Below are 16,898 nucleotides of genomic sequence, written 5' to 3' on the forward strand. Positions count from 1 at the left end.
TCTACAGGCTTCCACACACCATCAGTACCTTGCTAGTGTGCAATGTGCCGTGAGATAGCTCTTCTCTTTGTGTGTGACACTGTTTCCCTTGTGTGTGAATTTATTCAACAAGATCTTGAGCTTCATAATGGATACCTTGAGTGAAAAGAAAAAGAGAAAAATAGAGCACAGAGTTTTCAACACTGAATGGATGAATCAATACTTATGTACTGTTTCCAGAGACAAAATACTGTGCCTCAAGTGTTGCGAAACGTTAGCCATTCCGAAAGAATACAACCTTCAGCGGCACTTTGAAACTAAACATCCCAATCTCACCAAATTGAACCCAAATGAACAAATAATTAAAGCAGCCAGTTTAGTGAAAAACCTTAGTGGAGAACAGCACATTTTCAAGAAAGTGAGCACTGAGATTGATCGAGTTACTCAAGTAAGTTTTCAAATTTCTAAGGAAATTGCTGCTGCTGGGAAATGCTTCACAGAAGGCGAGTTTTTAAAAAAGTATATGTTGATTGCTGTATCTGAGTTATGTCGAGAAAAGAGGGGGATATTTGAGAATGTCAGTCTATCATGCATGACTGTACAGAGAAGAATAGCTGACATTTCTACCAATCTAAGTGATCAGTTAAAGCAGAGAGTCAGTGAATTCTGCTTTTACTCCCTAGCTGTGGATGAAAGCACCAATTTTAAAAGACACTGTCCAACTTCTTATTTTTATTAGAGGTATTGATAAAAACTTTGAAATTACTGAAGAACTTGTTGGCATGTGCTCCATGATGGGTCGCATAACTGGAAAAGAAATCTCTGGTGAAGTGACAAAATGCATGAATGATAAGTTGGATTAGATTTCACAAACTTGGTGGCCATTTGTACTGATGGTGCTCCAGCTATGTGCGGAAAAAATGTTGGAGCAGTTATTCTTCTTGAAGAATTTATCAGGAGACAAATAACCAAATACCACTGCATCAGCAGGTTTTGTGTAGCAAAACATTAAAATATGAGCATGTAATGTCAATGGTAGTTTCCATTTTAAACTACATCTGTTCTAGAAGACTAAAACATAGGACATTTCAAGCTTTTCTTGAAGGGGTAAATGCTGAATGCACTGACTTAATCTACCATACGGAAGTGAGGTGGTTGAGTCAAGGAAGAGTGCTCCAGTGTTTCGTTGCTTTGAAAGAGGAGGTAGCAAAATTCCCAGAAAATGGGCCAATAAAATTCCCAGAGCTTGAAAATGAGTCCTGGAATCAAGATGTCTTTTTCTTTTGTGATATTACAGCACACTTGAATGATCTCAACATTCAACTTCAGGGAAAAAATCAACTTATTTCAAATGTGTGCAGCAGTGAAAGCTTTCAAAATGAAATTGAAACTTTTCAAAAGTCAGATGTCAAAAGGTGAAATGTGTCACTTTCCCACTTGTGCACAGTATATTCCCTCAGCACAAATATGCCGAGTTAGGAGAAAAATATGCCAAGCACATCAATCTTTTGATTGAAGAATTTGACAGAAGACTTACTTTGTCTAAAGAAGAAGATGTCCAGTTGAAGCTGATTGAAGATCCTTTTTCTGTAGATCCAGAGGAAATGCTACTAGATTTGCAGTTAGAGGTTATTGAACTTCAATGTTTGGCAGTTTACTGAAATAAGCACAGAGAAAGCAGCCTGCAAGATTTCTACAGAAGTCTGAACAATGAAAAATACAAGAATCGTATATCGAAGTTGCACGGAAAACGTTCAGCATTTTTGGAAGCACTTACATATGTGAACAAACATTTTCCATCATGAACATGAATAAAAACAAGCAACGTTCTTCTCTGACTGATGACCATTTGGAAGACATTTTGAAAATATCCACTTCAGATAGGATCCCCGAGTACGACAAGCTTGTTGCCAAAAAGAGATGATATCTCTCATTAAATTTGCAAGGTAATTATGAAAAGTACAAATGTTTTCTTTCAATGGAATAGATGTTTTTCATATTTCCATGATTCATAAAATTTTTTAAAAAATTGTTTGCTTTAATTGAAAAATTCTTAATAAAGTATCACCCCTACCCCCAAACCTTACTTTTCGGCCGACAGCTGTTTCAGCGATCGGCACTGGGGAAGGAGTGGTTGTTTCCGCGGGCCAGGTGGCGTGGAGGAGGGGTTGTTTCCACGGGGCCGGGCAGTGCTGGGGCGGGGGATGTGTTTCAGCGGGGCTGGGGGAGAGGATTCGGCAGGGCCAGTGGGTTTTGGCCCTCAGCTGCTTTCTTTGGAGTAATATGACCCTCACTGCTTTGAGTTGTTCAGGCCTGTAGTACACTAATCTCTACTATTTGAACACCTCACAAAAAAATATTAGAAGTACATGCTCCAGACTGCTGTGAACAGAAGTTACAGCTCCATTAATGTATGTTCAGATTGCCTTAGTCACAAAATCAGTTTGTGTGCTATTGTTAGCATAACTCAACACAACTTTTTTTAGATGTGGCAGCAGATGTTATACACAAGATCACCTGATGGTTTTGCAATACCCCTGAGGGAGGAACACATGCAATAAAACTTACACCATAGCAAGGTTCTTGTGGCATCTTTAACTTGGCATGCATCTGTAGCTGCTTTGTATGTTCTACCTTGAACTTTAATATAGGATTACTTCATTGTTTCACAATAATGTCATCTACATGGAACTACACCTGAAACACTCAAACTCCTTCTACTGCAAAATATAGTTGCCTAATTACTCAGTTTTTCATGCCAGTAGTATACCCCTGTGGTTGTAAATGTGGATTGGTCTTAGTGTTGTCTTTGTGGCGTAGTTCATTGCAACAGTTCATTACAACAGAAATTTCAGTCCCCTGGAAGTTTTGGTCTGATTGATCAGTAGTAAGGCTACATTTTAGTTACGGGTATTTTTAGTAAAAGTCATGGACAGGTCAAGGGCAGTAAACAAAAATCCATGGCCCATGACCTGTCCATGACTTTTACTATATACTCCTGACTAAAACTTGTGGGGGCGGCCTGGGGGATACCATGGGTGCTGGGGGGGATGGCCCAGGGGGTGCTGCGGGTGCTCGAAAAGGGGGGGCAGTATGAGGGGGCGCCATGGGGGGGTGGGAGATGTGGCCTTGGAGGTGCTATGGGTGCTGGGGGGAGGGAGAGGGGTGGCAGGACTGGGGCAGGCTCCCTACCTGGCTCCTGGGAAGTGGCGACCTCCAGCTCCTAGCTCTATGTGCTGCCTCCGCTCCATCCGAAGCCCCAATTCTGTAGCCCCCATTGGCTGGGAACCAGGGTGCCCCACATCCAAGCCCTGAGACCCCCACCATACCCAAACTCCTGCTCCTGGGAGATGGAGCGGGGGGCAAGACTGCCCCAGCAGTAGCCAGTGTGCCTGGCTTGGGGACTACCTGAGCTGCTCAGATGGCCCCTGGGCCAGGTGTATTGGTTGCTGCAGAAGTCACGGAGGTTACAAAGTCACAGAATCCATGACCTCTGTGACAAACATGGAGCCTTAACCAGTAGCCATGCATTTTGTCTTACTGTTTAAATCTTACAAGATTTCTTTTCTCTCTCACTTTTTTCAATTGGTATTTTTTAATGACGTTTTCAGTGAAATTGTCAGTATCATGGATTTATTCTTAAGATCTCTTTCCATAGCTCCACATTCCTGAAGATTGTTCATGCAAAAGTTCCACAGAAACAACTGCTATCTAATTATTAAATACTAAAATAGCACGTAGCAGGCAGCTAACCCTGTGATTAACTGTGGATAGGTGTTTACCCCATGTGCCCTTCCTATGAACTGGTTGTCTGTCTAAGTGAGAATCCATTTTATTTACTCTTACAATTTTGAATTATATCACACAATGTATGTCATATTTCCTTGATAAAATAATTGGTATATATTGGTGAAATGTGTCTTTTTAATAGCTCTAGACATTCAGTACAGACTATTCAAGTGTGGCAGGGCTTCCATGCAGATGGATCTTAAACAAAGCAATCAACATCCCTACACATCAGGAGTTGGCAGGCTTTCAGAAGTGGCATGCCAAGTCTTCATTTATTCACTTTAATTTAAGGTTTTGCATTACAGGAATATATTTAACGTTTTTTAAAGGTCTGTCTCTCTGTCATTATTATATAACTAAACTATTGTATGTAAAGCAAATAAGGTTTATAAAATATTTAAGAAGCTTCATTTAAAGTTAAATGAAATGCAGATCTTAACAGTTTAATGTGATCCTTGCCCTTGCTTTTCCTTGCTGAATTTTCCAATGTCTGGCATGTATTTGGATACTTTAATCTGCACACAGGCTTCTGAATGATCAGTTGTTAACTGGCTCTGAGAGGGACAGAGAACAGATTTCATGTGTGAAAATACCTGTATACACAGGTATGTGGATCCAAATGCTGAAAGCATCGCAAATGCAATTTTATTCAAACAGTTAAATTTCACTGGCAGGGATATCCAGCAGTTCAGAATAGAGACCCCATGATCTCTTTTGGTAGCTTCAAGTGCACTCCACAGATCTATGAACTTTGATGCCCACAATTCTGAGCTTTTTAATTGAATGAGTTGCATTTTGAAATCTTCAGCTCCCATCCACTGAAATACAGACAAATCCAAGTTGCTTTTGTTGAACTTTTCAGGTTTGTTTAGAAAAGAAAGCATTGGGCCAAATCGCTGGAAATCTTGAAATCTGTCAGAAAATTCTGATTTCAGTTCTTGCATGTACATTCCAGTCTCATCGACACTGACAGTGCAACGTGTCAATAGCTCTTTTATGTGTTGGAAGTAGCGGAAAGTCGAAGTTTGAATACCCCAAGAAAAAACTGATAGTTTTACAACAAATACCTTCCAGACTTCAAAGAAATCCAGAACCATTTGCCCTGCACTCTGAAGACGCAGTTGAGTTCGTTTAGATGAGTGGTGATGTTGGTTAGAAACATGAGCTTACACAGCCATTTATCATCATTCAGTTTGGGGTAGTTTTTGTCTTTTTCTGATTAAAAAGTTCTTGATTGCATCAAAACAGTTTACAAAGGCACCGAAACCTTGCCACGACTTAGCCACCGAATGTTGCTGTGAAGTTGAATGTCATTATATGCACTGCCTATCTCTTCTAGCAGTGCTTGAAACTGTCTGTGAGTCAAAGCAAATCGAGCAACAAGGAAATTCAAAATTTGTACCACAGTATTCACCACATTATTAAGCTCTGAATTAGAAATTTTAGCACACAGGTTTTCTTAATGGATCATGCAGTGAAATTTGACTGTCAGGCGGCCAATTTGATCTTCAAGTAACTTTACAGTTCCCTTCTGTTGTCACACACAATATTTTTCTGATGTCAACTCCTTGTTCTTCAAAATGATTTAAAAAAATTTCCACACTATCTTGCCCCTTCGTTGTGCCATGCAGGGGTTTTAGGCAACAAAGTTCCTCTTGGATTTCATTGGAAGCACAATATCTTGCAACAGCTGCCAAACTTGGAACATCGTTTATATCCATGCTGTCATCAGCTGCAATGCCAAACAGTGCTGTGTCTTTTAATGCAGTTGTCTGCTTTTTGTTAATGTTTTCTGCCAGTTCGCTTATGTGTCTCTCAACTGTTTTGGCAGAGACGGACAGTTCTTTTATTCTAGATATGATCACATTTTTATTTGGCAAATCATTGAACGAAACCGTCGAACTGCTGAGAAAAACTTTTTATATATTTACCTACCTGTAAACAGCTTTCCATTTTTTGCATTGCACTGTGCAGTCTTGTAACTTCCTTCTGTAGCTTGATTTTTACTTGCACTTAAGCATTTAAAAATACTGCTTGCTTCTCATATCCTGTTACTGACTTTTTGATTGATTCCATCTTGTCTGCTTCATCAAGAGAGGTTTTCTCATGTTTTGTTTGAATGTCGTTGAACACTTGATGTGTGACAAACTTTCACAACAGAAAGCACAAACAGCACAGTCCTTCAATGATAAATCCATATGTGTCCAAGAAGGGTGAAATGAATGGATATCTAACTTCACTTTCTTAGGAGCTGACATTTTGTCAAATGTATCCCTCAACTCACAGTGAAAAAAAGAAATCGCGACAGATGGCATGCACAACGTCAAATGCAGTGCGCTGTTCCATGTGGTATGATAGTGATGTAAGCAGCAAATCAGGACTTAAAAATATTCCAGTGGTGCTGGAACAATTTTTAAGGTGGAGATGCTGAGCTATGTCCCGTCCTGCCCTTGTCTGTACCGCTCACTGTCCCAGGCTGGTGCCAGTGGGCCACAGCTGGGGGTGGCTGCAGAGTGCGGGCTGAGGTAAGGAGCAGAGCTCTGGGCTGGCAGCTGGGACCCCAGGCCAGCAGCGGAGCCACCCGGACTGGTGGCTGGGACCTGGGGACAACAGTGGGCTGAGTGGGGCCAGTGGACAGAACCCCGGCTGGCAGAGGGCTGGTGGATGGTACCGCAGGCTGGCAGCAGAGCCCTCAGGGCTGGCAGCTGGTCCCTCAGCTGGCATGGGACCGGCGAATGGAACCCCAGACCGGTAGCAGAGCCCCGAGGCTGGTGGACAGGACCTGGGCAGTATGAATGGCTGATTTTCAGTGGCAATGTGCGATAGGTTGCTGACCCCTGCTATACATGTTGTGTGAAAGAGCAAGTGAGGGAACTAAGACAGGGAGAAAATGAAAAGGCAGCTGAGGGAATAGAGAGGGAAAAGCAACACTTTTTAAAAACTGTTAATCTCTCCCCAAAATGCCAAACTGCCTTTTCTGTCATAGTTTGTGGACCTCCAGCCATTTTTAACTCTGTCAGCTGAAATGGCTGCTGAGACCATAGGAATGGAAGAAGGTTTCCAAGGAATCTTCTAAAAGATATAAATGTGTGTGTTAGGGCTTTCAGTTAGTCTATTTGTTTTCACTTCTACCTCTACTAACAACTTGTTGCCTAGAGGAAGGCTATAATGCATGAATATCCTGAAACTTGTTTTAATTTTTTTCTAAGAAATTAATGGTAGCAGATTTTAGGACCCTGCATCTGGATCCGGGGCTCATATGATCTGTACTGTTACAGGTCCACCATCTCCCCTCCACCCAAAAAGCTGCTGCAGCTGAGACAGTCCTTTTTTATGGTGTTTAGCTTTGTTGGACAAAACCATGAATGATAAACTACATGGAGAGAGACAGGGGAAGAGATAAATTGTGTAAATTAGAAAAGAGAATTGTTGTATTAAGGTGTTTTGTGGGGAAAAGTGAGAGAAGAAAGAAACAGGAAAAAGTGGAGTTGGGGAGAAATATAGAGAATATGGTGTGGGAAAAGCAGTTATATAAGAATCTGTGGTGGAGCAAAAGAAAAATGAGACTGTTATTGAACATAATTCAGGAAAAGATGCATCAAAATCTATTGTAGAAAAGGAGAAAGAGAAGAGTGAAGCCAGGAAGGGACTGAAAGTTTAAAAAAGGCAAGAGAAATGTAATAGGTTACATTCCTTTTAATTTAAATAATTGATTGAAAATATACTGTTAAATAAAGTCTACAATAAACTGCACATATCTGATTTCCATAACATGTAGGAGACATGGCACTAAAAGAAAAGAGGAATGTCTATTTTTTAGTTATTTTCACTCTTAGCTACTTTGGCTTAGTCGTAGAGTTAGTCAGGTATTTTTGTTGTAGCCACCTGTATTATTATAATATTTGCTGTCATTTTATTTTAAAGGTGTTTTGAAAAAGTCTGATGGTTGGGTTGGCTTAGGTTGCTGTGAACTAGCTATTGTTGTGGAATGTCGACAAGCATGTAAACAGGTGAGGTTTTCTAATTTTCTTCCATGATCAGTATTAAACATAACAGAACACTGCAGTTTGTGAACAGTAATATGGCAAGTTAAATTCATTTATTACATCTACACCTTTATACTGTATTTAATTTTGGGGGAAATATTCTGCAATTACTTTTAGAACTATGAAATAGGTCAAGCAATCATTTTCTATGTACACCTGTGATTCATACCATCATGTTCTTGGTTAACTGAAGCTCTGCCTTTTTTTTCTTTTTTTTTTTTAAAAGCCTAAATTGAACCTCATCAAATCTTTTGTGGTATTTTTGGGAGAGGGGGAGGACCTAAACCAGTTTTAGTTCTCTTCTTGGAAATTAACAGGCCAAAATTTAGATTTATAGCTCTTCGATCTAAAAGTGTTTAGGATAACAACAGCGTGACCTTTGGAGGAAAAAGGGAATGCAGGAAGAAAATATTAGTAAAATATTTTTATTTTCTATTTTATAAAATATAAAAAAATTTTATGAACCCTAAATATTAGTAAAATAAGTAAAATAAATTGGGAAAGAAAACATTTATATGATCTTGTATCTTTCTAAGTATCCATCTTTTCCTTTTAATTATGTTGGAAGAGTTGTACTGGATTTGTGGCTGAGGACTTTCAGAGCTGGAATGGGGACTGTTAGCAGACCCTGGGAAGAGCATTTCCAGAGAGATAGTTACCTTGCAGGAATATGGGTAGTGAGGCATGACTAGGGATCATGGTTGTGGGGGCAGAGAATGGAGTCTGGTAGTGAACACGCAGGAAGTTTATCAGCTAAGGCAATGGTAAAATGTAGCTTATATCTTTTTGTTCTGATGCTCTTCAGGAACCCTCAAGTCACTGGAGCTAAATTGGCTTAAAATGGTGCAAATATGGTTGTAGAGCGAAACTTAAATGGGTAAAGCCATAACTAGTGTGGATGCATGGTATAATTTGTTTTTTAAGTGATTCAGTATAACTGAGTGAAGCACAGATGATTATAGTGTAAACAAGTTCTTTATGATACTGAGAGAGCCTTCTCAGCTTACAATGCTTAATTTGTATGATGTTTATATTACATGATTCTGGAAGCTCCATGGTCACTTTCCCGACATCCTCCCTAAAAAATGTGTTATCTCTATGGGGAACTGAAACCAGCTTAAACAGCAAAAATCTGTGTGACGGCTGGAAACTCTGTATGACAAAGGAATGCGGCATTTTACTTTAGGTCACCAAGCCTCTCAAATCTTTGCTTCTGCTCAAGTTCATCCACAATAGCCTTGGATGAAATGACAGTCACATTTGAGACTTCTGGTCAAAAGTCAAATGTGCAGTCAGTTTGAGACAATTCTTCTATGTTGTGAACTTTGAGCAAGACCATAACTATAAAAGTATTTGACACATTGGAGAGCAAACCAGCTTATGTAATGCTTCAAAGCAGTAAATATGGTATCTGTCTATTCTAGGGGCTGAAAAGAGTAAGAATGAGTTGTAAGAATTCATTAACATACTACGGAATATAAAACCAGGGACTACATAACTCTTGTTTAGATGTAGTTCAAAGTAAGTATAGATTTGGGCTTTAGAATAAATGATCTTTTGAGGTCCGTTGTCATATAGAAAGGGCAATCAATGAATATAGGTGGTTCAATGCTCCTGATTGACTGTCCTTTCTATTTCAGGTCACTCCTAACCTGACACTTTTTCCTTCGATAACCCCTCTTTACTGAGTTACCAAAACCCCAGCAACCATAAAGAGACTCTATTTTGAGTTAGTAACAAACTATATTACCCTGAATGGTGCTTAGAGAGATCTATAAATCCTCTTTTGGGTGCGTCTCAGAACTAACTCCCTAACTAGGTGCAGTCATGGATGATCCAATTACACTTTTTTAAAAGAATTGCAGTAAACTGGTGCCATAACACAATTTCAACCGAGGTAACTTATTTCTGCCTCCTTTTAAGTAAATTAACTGTACAGAAAGATTACATTGATTAATTTAACCATTTTCTACCCAAAATATCCAATTTTCTTTTTCAAGTAGTGTCTCTATGGGCGTTTCACTTCAGGTGTGCATGCACCTCTGAAATACTTCATAGGCAATTTCTAGCTAGGAGTGCTCATTAGGCCCATGCATCCTATGCCTTCTTGTGGCAGACACCAAGGCTATATAGGGTGTATGGGCAAACTGCCTCCATGCCTTCTCTACTTCCTTGGCCCGGGGAAACTAGCATGATCCAACCTAGAGCATACTGTGCCTTCCTCTTCATTTTTTATCTGTTAAAGTAAGTTAGTTTTAGAAGAGTTGTTAGTGTTTGTACAGTTAATTAGTTTTAGGTGAGAGGACTTTTTTTTTTTAACCCCTCCCCCCCGGGAGACTTGTCTTCTCTTAGTGGGATATGCCTGATTTGCCAGATTTCAAATATTCCCTCTCCTGCTGGAACGCTGTACTGGTGAGCAACAGACACTGGAAGTGTCTGTTGCCTGGGGAGTCCCATATCTTCCAGAGTGCTCCTTTTGTTTAGCCCTTAAGTCCAGGGCTAGGAAGAACAGGGACATCAAGCTCAGGCTGTTGGCGATGGTGTGACAGATTGTTGTTACCCATCTGCCTGGTATGTCAGGTGATCAGGCTGAGGCCACAGGACCGTTAGGGGAGGAGATGATGGAGCACACCAAGTAACTGGGTTTTAAAGCTGTATTGATAAAATAATAAAATAACAGCTAAGGAGTGCTGGGGGTTCCCTATATCACTCAAAGGAAGGAAGAAAGCATTAGTGCCCCAAGCCCTAACCGAGTTTCATACTCGCATCTGCGCTACCTGAGGCTGGCCAAGCCTGGGCGTAACGCAAGAATTGGGGGAAGGGTGGATGGGAGATCTTGTCCTGTGCACGGGTTGTCCAAGGTCCGCTGTTGATCTCTGATTTCCTCAGCTCTCAGGAGGGTTTTTAAGTCCTGGGGCCTCTTGGGGGTGTCTCCTTCAGGGACCTTTGTTCCCCATGCTCTGTGTGCCAGTTCAAACTAGCCTTCTGTGGCTTCCTCAGCTTTTCCAAAACACACCAGCTTCAGGGCTATGAGAGGGTTATTTTTCCCTGGTTGACCTTGTTGTCTCACTCCTTTTCGTGTCCCCTGCAATTTTGTTCAGCAACTCTCCTTTCTCGTGGCTGGTTGGGGTGGGGTGGACTCCTCTCCGTTTTTTCTTGGCAGGTAGCAGAGTGTGTGCAATGTCGTTGGGCTGGAGTTAGCTCCTTATCTTCGGGTTTAGCTGGAATATCAAGTTAACCCATTTTTTTTTCTCCTTTCCTTCCCCCTCCGGCCTTTCGCGCCTGTAAAGAGACCTTTTGTTCTGCATTCATAACTTTAACCTTTCCCCAAATGCCTTGCTATGCTTGCAACAGCATTAGCAACATACAATGCTAATCTGCCTCCCCTGAGGGAGGAGGCCATTAGGTTGCGACAATGAAACATTCCCTGCAACCTCTCAGCCTCTCAGACCTCTCCTTGCTCCTTTGTACATTTGTCCTCAGACAGATACAGTGTCCTGTCAAGCATGTCCCAAGGTTCTCCTAAGACAGGGAAGACTTTAGAACTCTCTGGGAATAATCCCAAAAAGAGGAGCATAGACTCCATATCTAAGGAACCAGCTCCAAAAAAGACCAGGTCCCCACTGAAGTCCTCAAAGGGTACTGTGGAGGCCAAGGACTCTTTCTCCAGTACTGGCAGGCCTGCAAAGCCCCGAAGTTCTAAGCAGAGGAAACACTGCTCAGAGTGGGCTCCTGTACCCTCCACCAGTAAGAAGAAATACATGGTACTATCAAGCTGAGCTCTGCCATTGGCACTGAAGCACTCAGCTCAGACATTGTTGCTGTTGGCCTTAACCCAGTCATCGGTACTGATGCAAGGAACTCAGTGGGGGGTGACTGTACAAGCAATACCCTTGATATCAAGCAGGTATCTGCATCTGACAGAGCCTGTGGTACACTCATTGTTACTGGTACCGTCGGCTCCAACCATGGTGACCTTGACTACAATGTCGGTACTGGTGTCCTTTCTGGTACCACAGGAGTTACAATACTTGAGTGATCTATCGGTGCTGAATGAGCCAGCATCCCTGTTGCTGTCAGGTACCAGCTCAGACCACTCTGTGGCACCAGACTCTCTTCCATTCTCATTGGCTACCCCCCACCCCCACTGGAGGACAGGAAGGAAGAGGAGGACTCACAGCTGGTCTCTTTGATTTCTGTTAGGGGTTCTCCTACGTACCCCTTTGAGAATCTGCTCTCATGCAGGGAGGACTTTGCGGCACATCAATCACGGTGGAACCAAACCTGTCTGCCACCTTCCCAATGGCAGTAGTGGGCCCCATGGGCTGCCTCTCGACAACAATTCAATAAATCACCAGTACCATCTCTTATGGAAATTGGGGATCCAGATACTTTCTCTACTCTTCCAAAGCAGGAGGAGACCTTTCAGGGGTGAATTCCTTGTCTGCCCTAGCCTCCAACTCCTCAAAGTGCCATTGACATTGTCATCACTGGATGATGTGCTCATGCCTCTCTCTCTCTCTCTCCTTCCATTGCCAATTACTTCAGACAATTCCAGGACCTCATTAGAATGATATTGGACACTCTGCACATCCCTCTGGGAAGATCAAAGACCAACAGCACAGGCTGCTTGATATTTTGCAGTCAGCAGCACCTTTCAGAGTGGCGCTACCTATTAATGAGGCTCTCCTGGATCTGGCTAAGACTGAATGGCAGATGCCAACCACTATTCCACCAATTTTCGAAAGGACAGACAAGAAGTATTATATACCATTTTAAGAACTTTGCCTTTTGTTTTCCCATTCCCCACCTAATTCCCTCAGGATGGATGCTGTGAATAAATGGAGTAGTCAGCATTTTTGGAGGGCTACTCCCTATAATAAGGATCAGAAGTGATTGGATCTCTTTGGGCAATAGTCTTAGTCCTCTGCAACCTTGCATTTGAAGCTTGTGAACTATCAAGTGATCATTGCCAAATGTAACTTCACTAATTACAACATGCTCACAGCCTTTACTGAACATGTGCCGCATGACTGCAAGGAACAATTCCAGTCTGTTGTTGCAGAGGGTCAGCTGTTAGCGAGAACTGCTCTCCAAGTGTCCTTAGATGCCGTGGATACTGCTGCCATGTCTCTCTCTATGGCGATGGTTATGCACAGGGTGTCCTGGCTCCAGCTTTAGGGGGTTTCAAGAGAGGTACAAAACATGGTAGAGGACTTTCCCTTTGATGGTGACAAAACTCTTCTCAGAGACCATGGATGACTCTCTGCACATGCTTAAGGACTCCAGGGCTACCCGACATTCCTTGGGAATTTATACACCTATGAGCAAGAAGTGTTTTAGTAGCTCACAGAATGCCCAGAGATCATGCCCTGCTCAGTTCTAGGGGTACCAAAGACCTGCAGAACCCTCCAGAAAGAGAGACAAGTTTCAGAGGAAGAGGGCCACTCATCTGCAACCACTTAGGCATCATCTAAACAGCACTTTTGATGGGTTGATTGAAGATTGGAATCCTCCCATTCTTCTGATTTTACAGTTGCACCCTATAGCTCACTTCCCTCCTTTTGGGGACCTCTTTGTCCATTTCCACCAGGCTTGGGAGTGGATCACTGCAGTGGGCCTGGGAGGTCAGAATATCAGGATACACCTTACAGTCATTCTCTTGCTTCCACTCCCTTTCCCCATCCTTCAAGGAACTTTCTCATAGGCTTCTACTAAGGCAAGAAGTGGACTCTCTCCTCTGGATAGGAGTAATAGAGCTGGCCCTCACAAGAGCAGGAGTTTCTACTCAAAATACTTGCTGGTACTGAAAAAGGATGGGGATTGGAGGCCGATCTTAGATCTAAGACAGCTGAACAAGTTAGACATGCAGTTTACCAAATGAAGGGAGGAGAAACCCCAGGAAAAGATGGACTGACAACTGAAATAAGAGCTGGAGGTCAAGACCTCTGGGAAACCCTTGCTCAGAGGCTTGGCCATTATTTGGAAATGCAGAAGATGCCGTTTAGCTGAAAGGAGTCCAATGTCATTTTGCTGTACAAGAACTGCGATCATGAAGATCTCTAAAGAACTATCATCTAATAGGCCTGCTCTCACATGTCTACAAGCTGTTCACCAAAATAACAACAAAGCAACTCTGAGTCTGGATTAGGAGCAGGCAGGTTTTTGAAGGAATTTCAGCACAATGGACCATATTTTCATTATACACTAGCTATTGGAATGCTCAGGGGAATACAAATTCCCTTTATGCATTGCCTTCTTCAACTATGAAAAAGCGTTCTGCAATGTCAAGATCAATGCAGTATTGAAAGCTCTTGCAGAGAAGGGCAGCAATACAAATTACATCAAACTACTAAAGGAAGCAAATTCTGACTGCACTACACATAGAACTCTGTTTGATACTCACCTTCTCATCCCAGTTAAAAAAGAAGACACAGTTTCACCAAAACTCTTCACAGCCTGCCTCAAAATGGTAATGAGTCTGATGAATGGGAAGGGTGTAATCAACATAAGTGGAGAGCAGTTAAGCCGCCTTAGATTCATGGACGATACTGTGTTAATTGCCGAAAATACTATCAAACTACAGAAAATGCTGCAAGAATTCAACACAAAAAGCAGCCAAGTCACACTAAAAATGAACCCCTCCAAGATGAAACTTTGATTTGATGCCTTGCCAAAAACTCAAATAACAGTCTGAAGTTGAGCAATACTTCTATTTGGGCCAAGAAATTAACATGTGCCATGATCTTTCCCAAAGAAAGCAAGCAGGTTGGCGCATTCAGTTCTATCAAGGATGTCCTCCAAGGAAAAATCAACAAGGCAACATGCGCCAACCTCTTCAACTCAACAGTACTGCCAGCTACATTGTACAGCAGCGAAACATGGGCACTGATGAAGATAGAGGGGCAACAACTGTCTGTCACAGAGACGGCAATGGAAAGAAGAATTCTGAGGATTTCAATTTGCAACCGAGTCCTCAGTGAAGTGATCAGATGACAGGGTGGAGTGCAGGACATCATTGTTGGCAGCAGGTACAGTAAAATGCGATGGGCTGGGCATATAGCGAGGCTCACTGACAATTGATAGATTGCAGCTGTCACTGCGTGGTTTCCATGGGAACTGAAACAACCACTCGGTTGATCTCCAAAGAGAGAGGAAGATTTCATCATGAAAAGACATGGCAGCACATGGAGAAGGAAGGCCAGAATAGGAGAAGAATGGAAGATGTGTTGTGATCTGTGCAATCTGTATGAGGGGTGAATAACCAATCAACCAAGATGATAGACATTCAACTGATAGGAACATCAGGGTAAGGGCATTCTCCATTGGCTCTACTAGGCTCTTTGGGCTTGGCTTTTTTTTGACTGGATCGTGGTGGAAAGAAATGTTGGACTCTCCCAAAGGCCATTAACTTGTGTTGCAACCTAAGTGGCTCACAATAAATTGTGTAGATCTGTGATGTCTTCCCTCCCATTTCTTACATGAAGAATTAAGTACCTTAAATGTCACAGTTAGCTATCATTGTTGTGCAGCTTAGTTAATATCTTAATAAAATGAGTTCACAGGTCTAAGAGCTATAGTTCCAGGCTCACCTCAGACTCGGGTAGACATCTGTGTTTGATTACTTGCTTTTTATTTTTTTAATGAATGCTGTGATTCCAGAGAGCAATGTAGTAGTTTCAGAGAGGTGTAGGTACAGGGTGTTGGCACAAATTGGCTGTTTCTGAGTCCTGCTATGGACAGTCTGAATCCTAAAGATTCTGGCATCCCACTGACCTATTGAACTTTTCTTTGGATCCCTTCCAAGATATTGATGAGCCTTTGATCTGAAGTTACCATATCTAAATGTGCCAATGACAACCCTAGAAGTAATAAGTGGAATTAGTCACAGACTGTTTTTCAGATTGTTAATAGAAAAAAGGCACTAAAACGTATATAAACATCTACGAAGTCCAGAGTACATAGCCATTGATCATCTTCTGTGAAAGGCATGATTGTTCCCAGACACTTTTTTTTATTATTATTATTTTTTAAATAAAACACAGAACCATCATTTTATGTGAAATTCTATTTTTGGTCAGTCACATTTTTTTATTATTGTTATGTTTCCTTCACTTCTGAAAACAGATGGAAACATCTCTCTAAGTAGAAAGCAGTGACGAGCTGAAGAGGGATCGTGGCTTATGCTTCATTTTCAAAGACTTTGGGATTTTTAGAGGTTCTGGCTGCTGTTTTGCTTCTTTGATCACTGCTTTTTTCTCTGTTTAGTGAGCAATATTGCTTACTATTTGCAGCATCATAGTGTCTTTTATCTATATTCTTTTCCATAACCATAACCACTTTTCCATTTATTTCTTTGAGAGATGCATTTTCCAGAATATGCATTTAAATTGTAGTGCTCATATTTTATCTAACTACCAAGTATTCTGAGAAAATATTTGGCTTTGACTCTAGTACTGTCTGCTTTTAAATTCAGATTTTAAGAGCTGAGATTTTGTTGCCAGCATTCAAGAGGAAATTCTATAAAGAGGCATAAGACCAACCTCAGCATTGATACAAGAGAACACAGCTTTTGTTGACTCCTACAGGATTTTCTGTTACTTAAGTAAAAGGTCAAGTCAGTAGTAGTACAAAGACTGTAATCACAAGGCCTGATAGCAAAATAAGTGTATTCTTGAATTGTGCAACATAGACTCTCATTTCACAGTCCTTTCCATACTGTATTTCAAAGAGCATTATCACAAGTGTATAAGTCCTTCCTTTGCTTTAAATTACTGGGGAAAGCAACTGAAGCAAAGATTGTTGAGATTTCAAGATTGATACTTGAAATGTTCATCATTACTGATACAGCAGGAATAGGTATGTGAGATGCTTTGCAGAACAAGTGAAATACAAGGGCACTATTTTCAGGAGATTGGTTTATCAGTAATATCAATAGGCTTTTGTAGAAAAAGGGGTGCAGTGGTTTGATTGGTGGGGAAAGAGGAAAGTGGTGGTAAGAATTTTGTTTTTGGTGCACACATGTTGGTCTGTATAGGCGTTTCCCTTTGCTAAAAATTGTGGTTCATCTTTTTTAGAACAAAT

General features: G+C 41.4%; 1 protein-coding gene across 1 annotated transcript in view; it reads left to right on the forward strand.

Annotated features, from left to right (window-relative positions):
• RECK (reversion inducing cysteine rich protein with kazal motifs) overlaps positions 1-16,898 on the forward strand; it is a 136,536-nt gene that overhangs the window by 40,435 nt on the left and 79,203 nt on the right. The window contains 1 exon segment of the mRNA XM_030551567.1: positions 7,693-7,778. Within this exon segment, the coding sequence (XP_030407427.1) occupies positions 7,693-7,778 (86 nt within the window).

The sequence above is a fragment of the Gopherus evgoodei genome, chromosome 2 (assembly GCF_007399415.2).
Source record: "Gopherus evgoodei ecotype Sinaloan lineage chromosome 2, rGopEvg1_v1.p, whole genome shotgun sequence".
In the NCBI taxonomy this organism is placed as follows: Eukaryota; Metazoa; Chordata; order Testudines; family Testudinidae; genus Gopherus; species Gopherus evgoodei.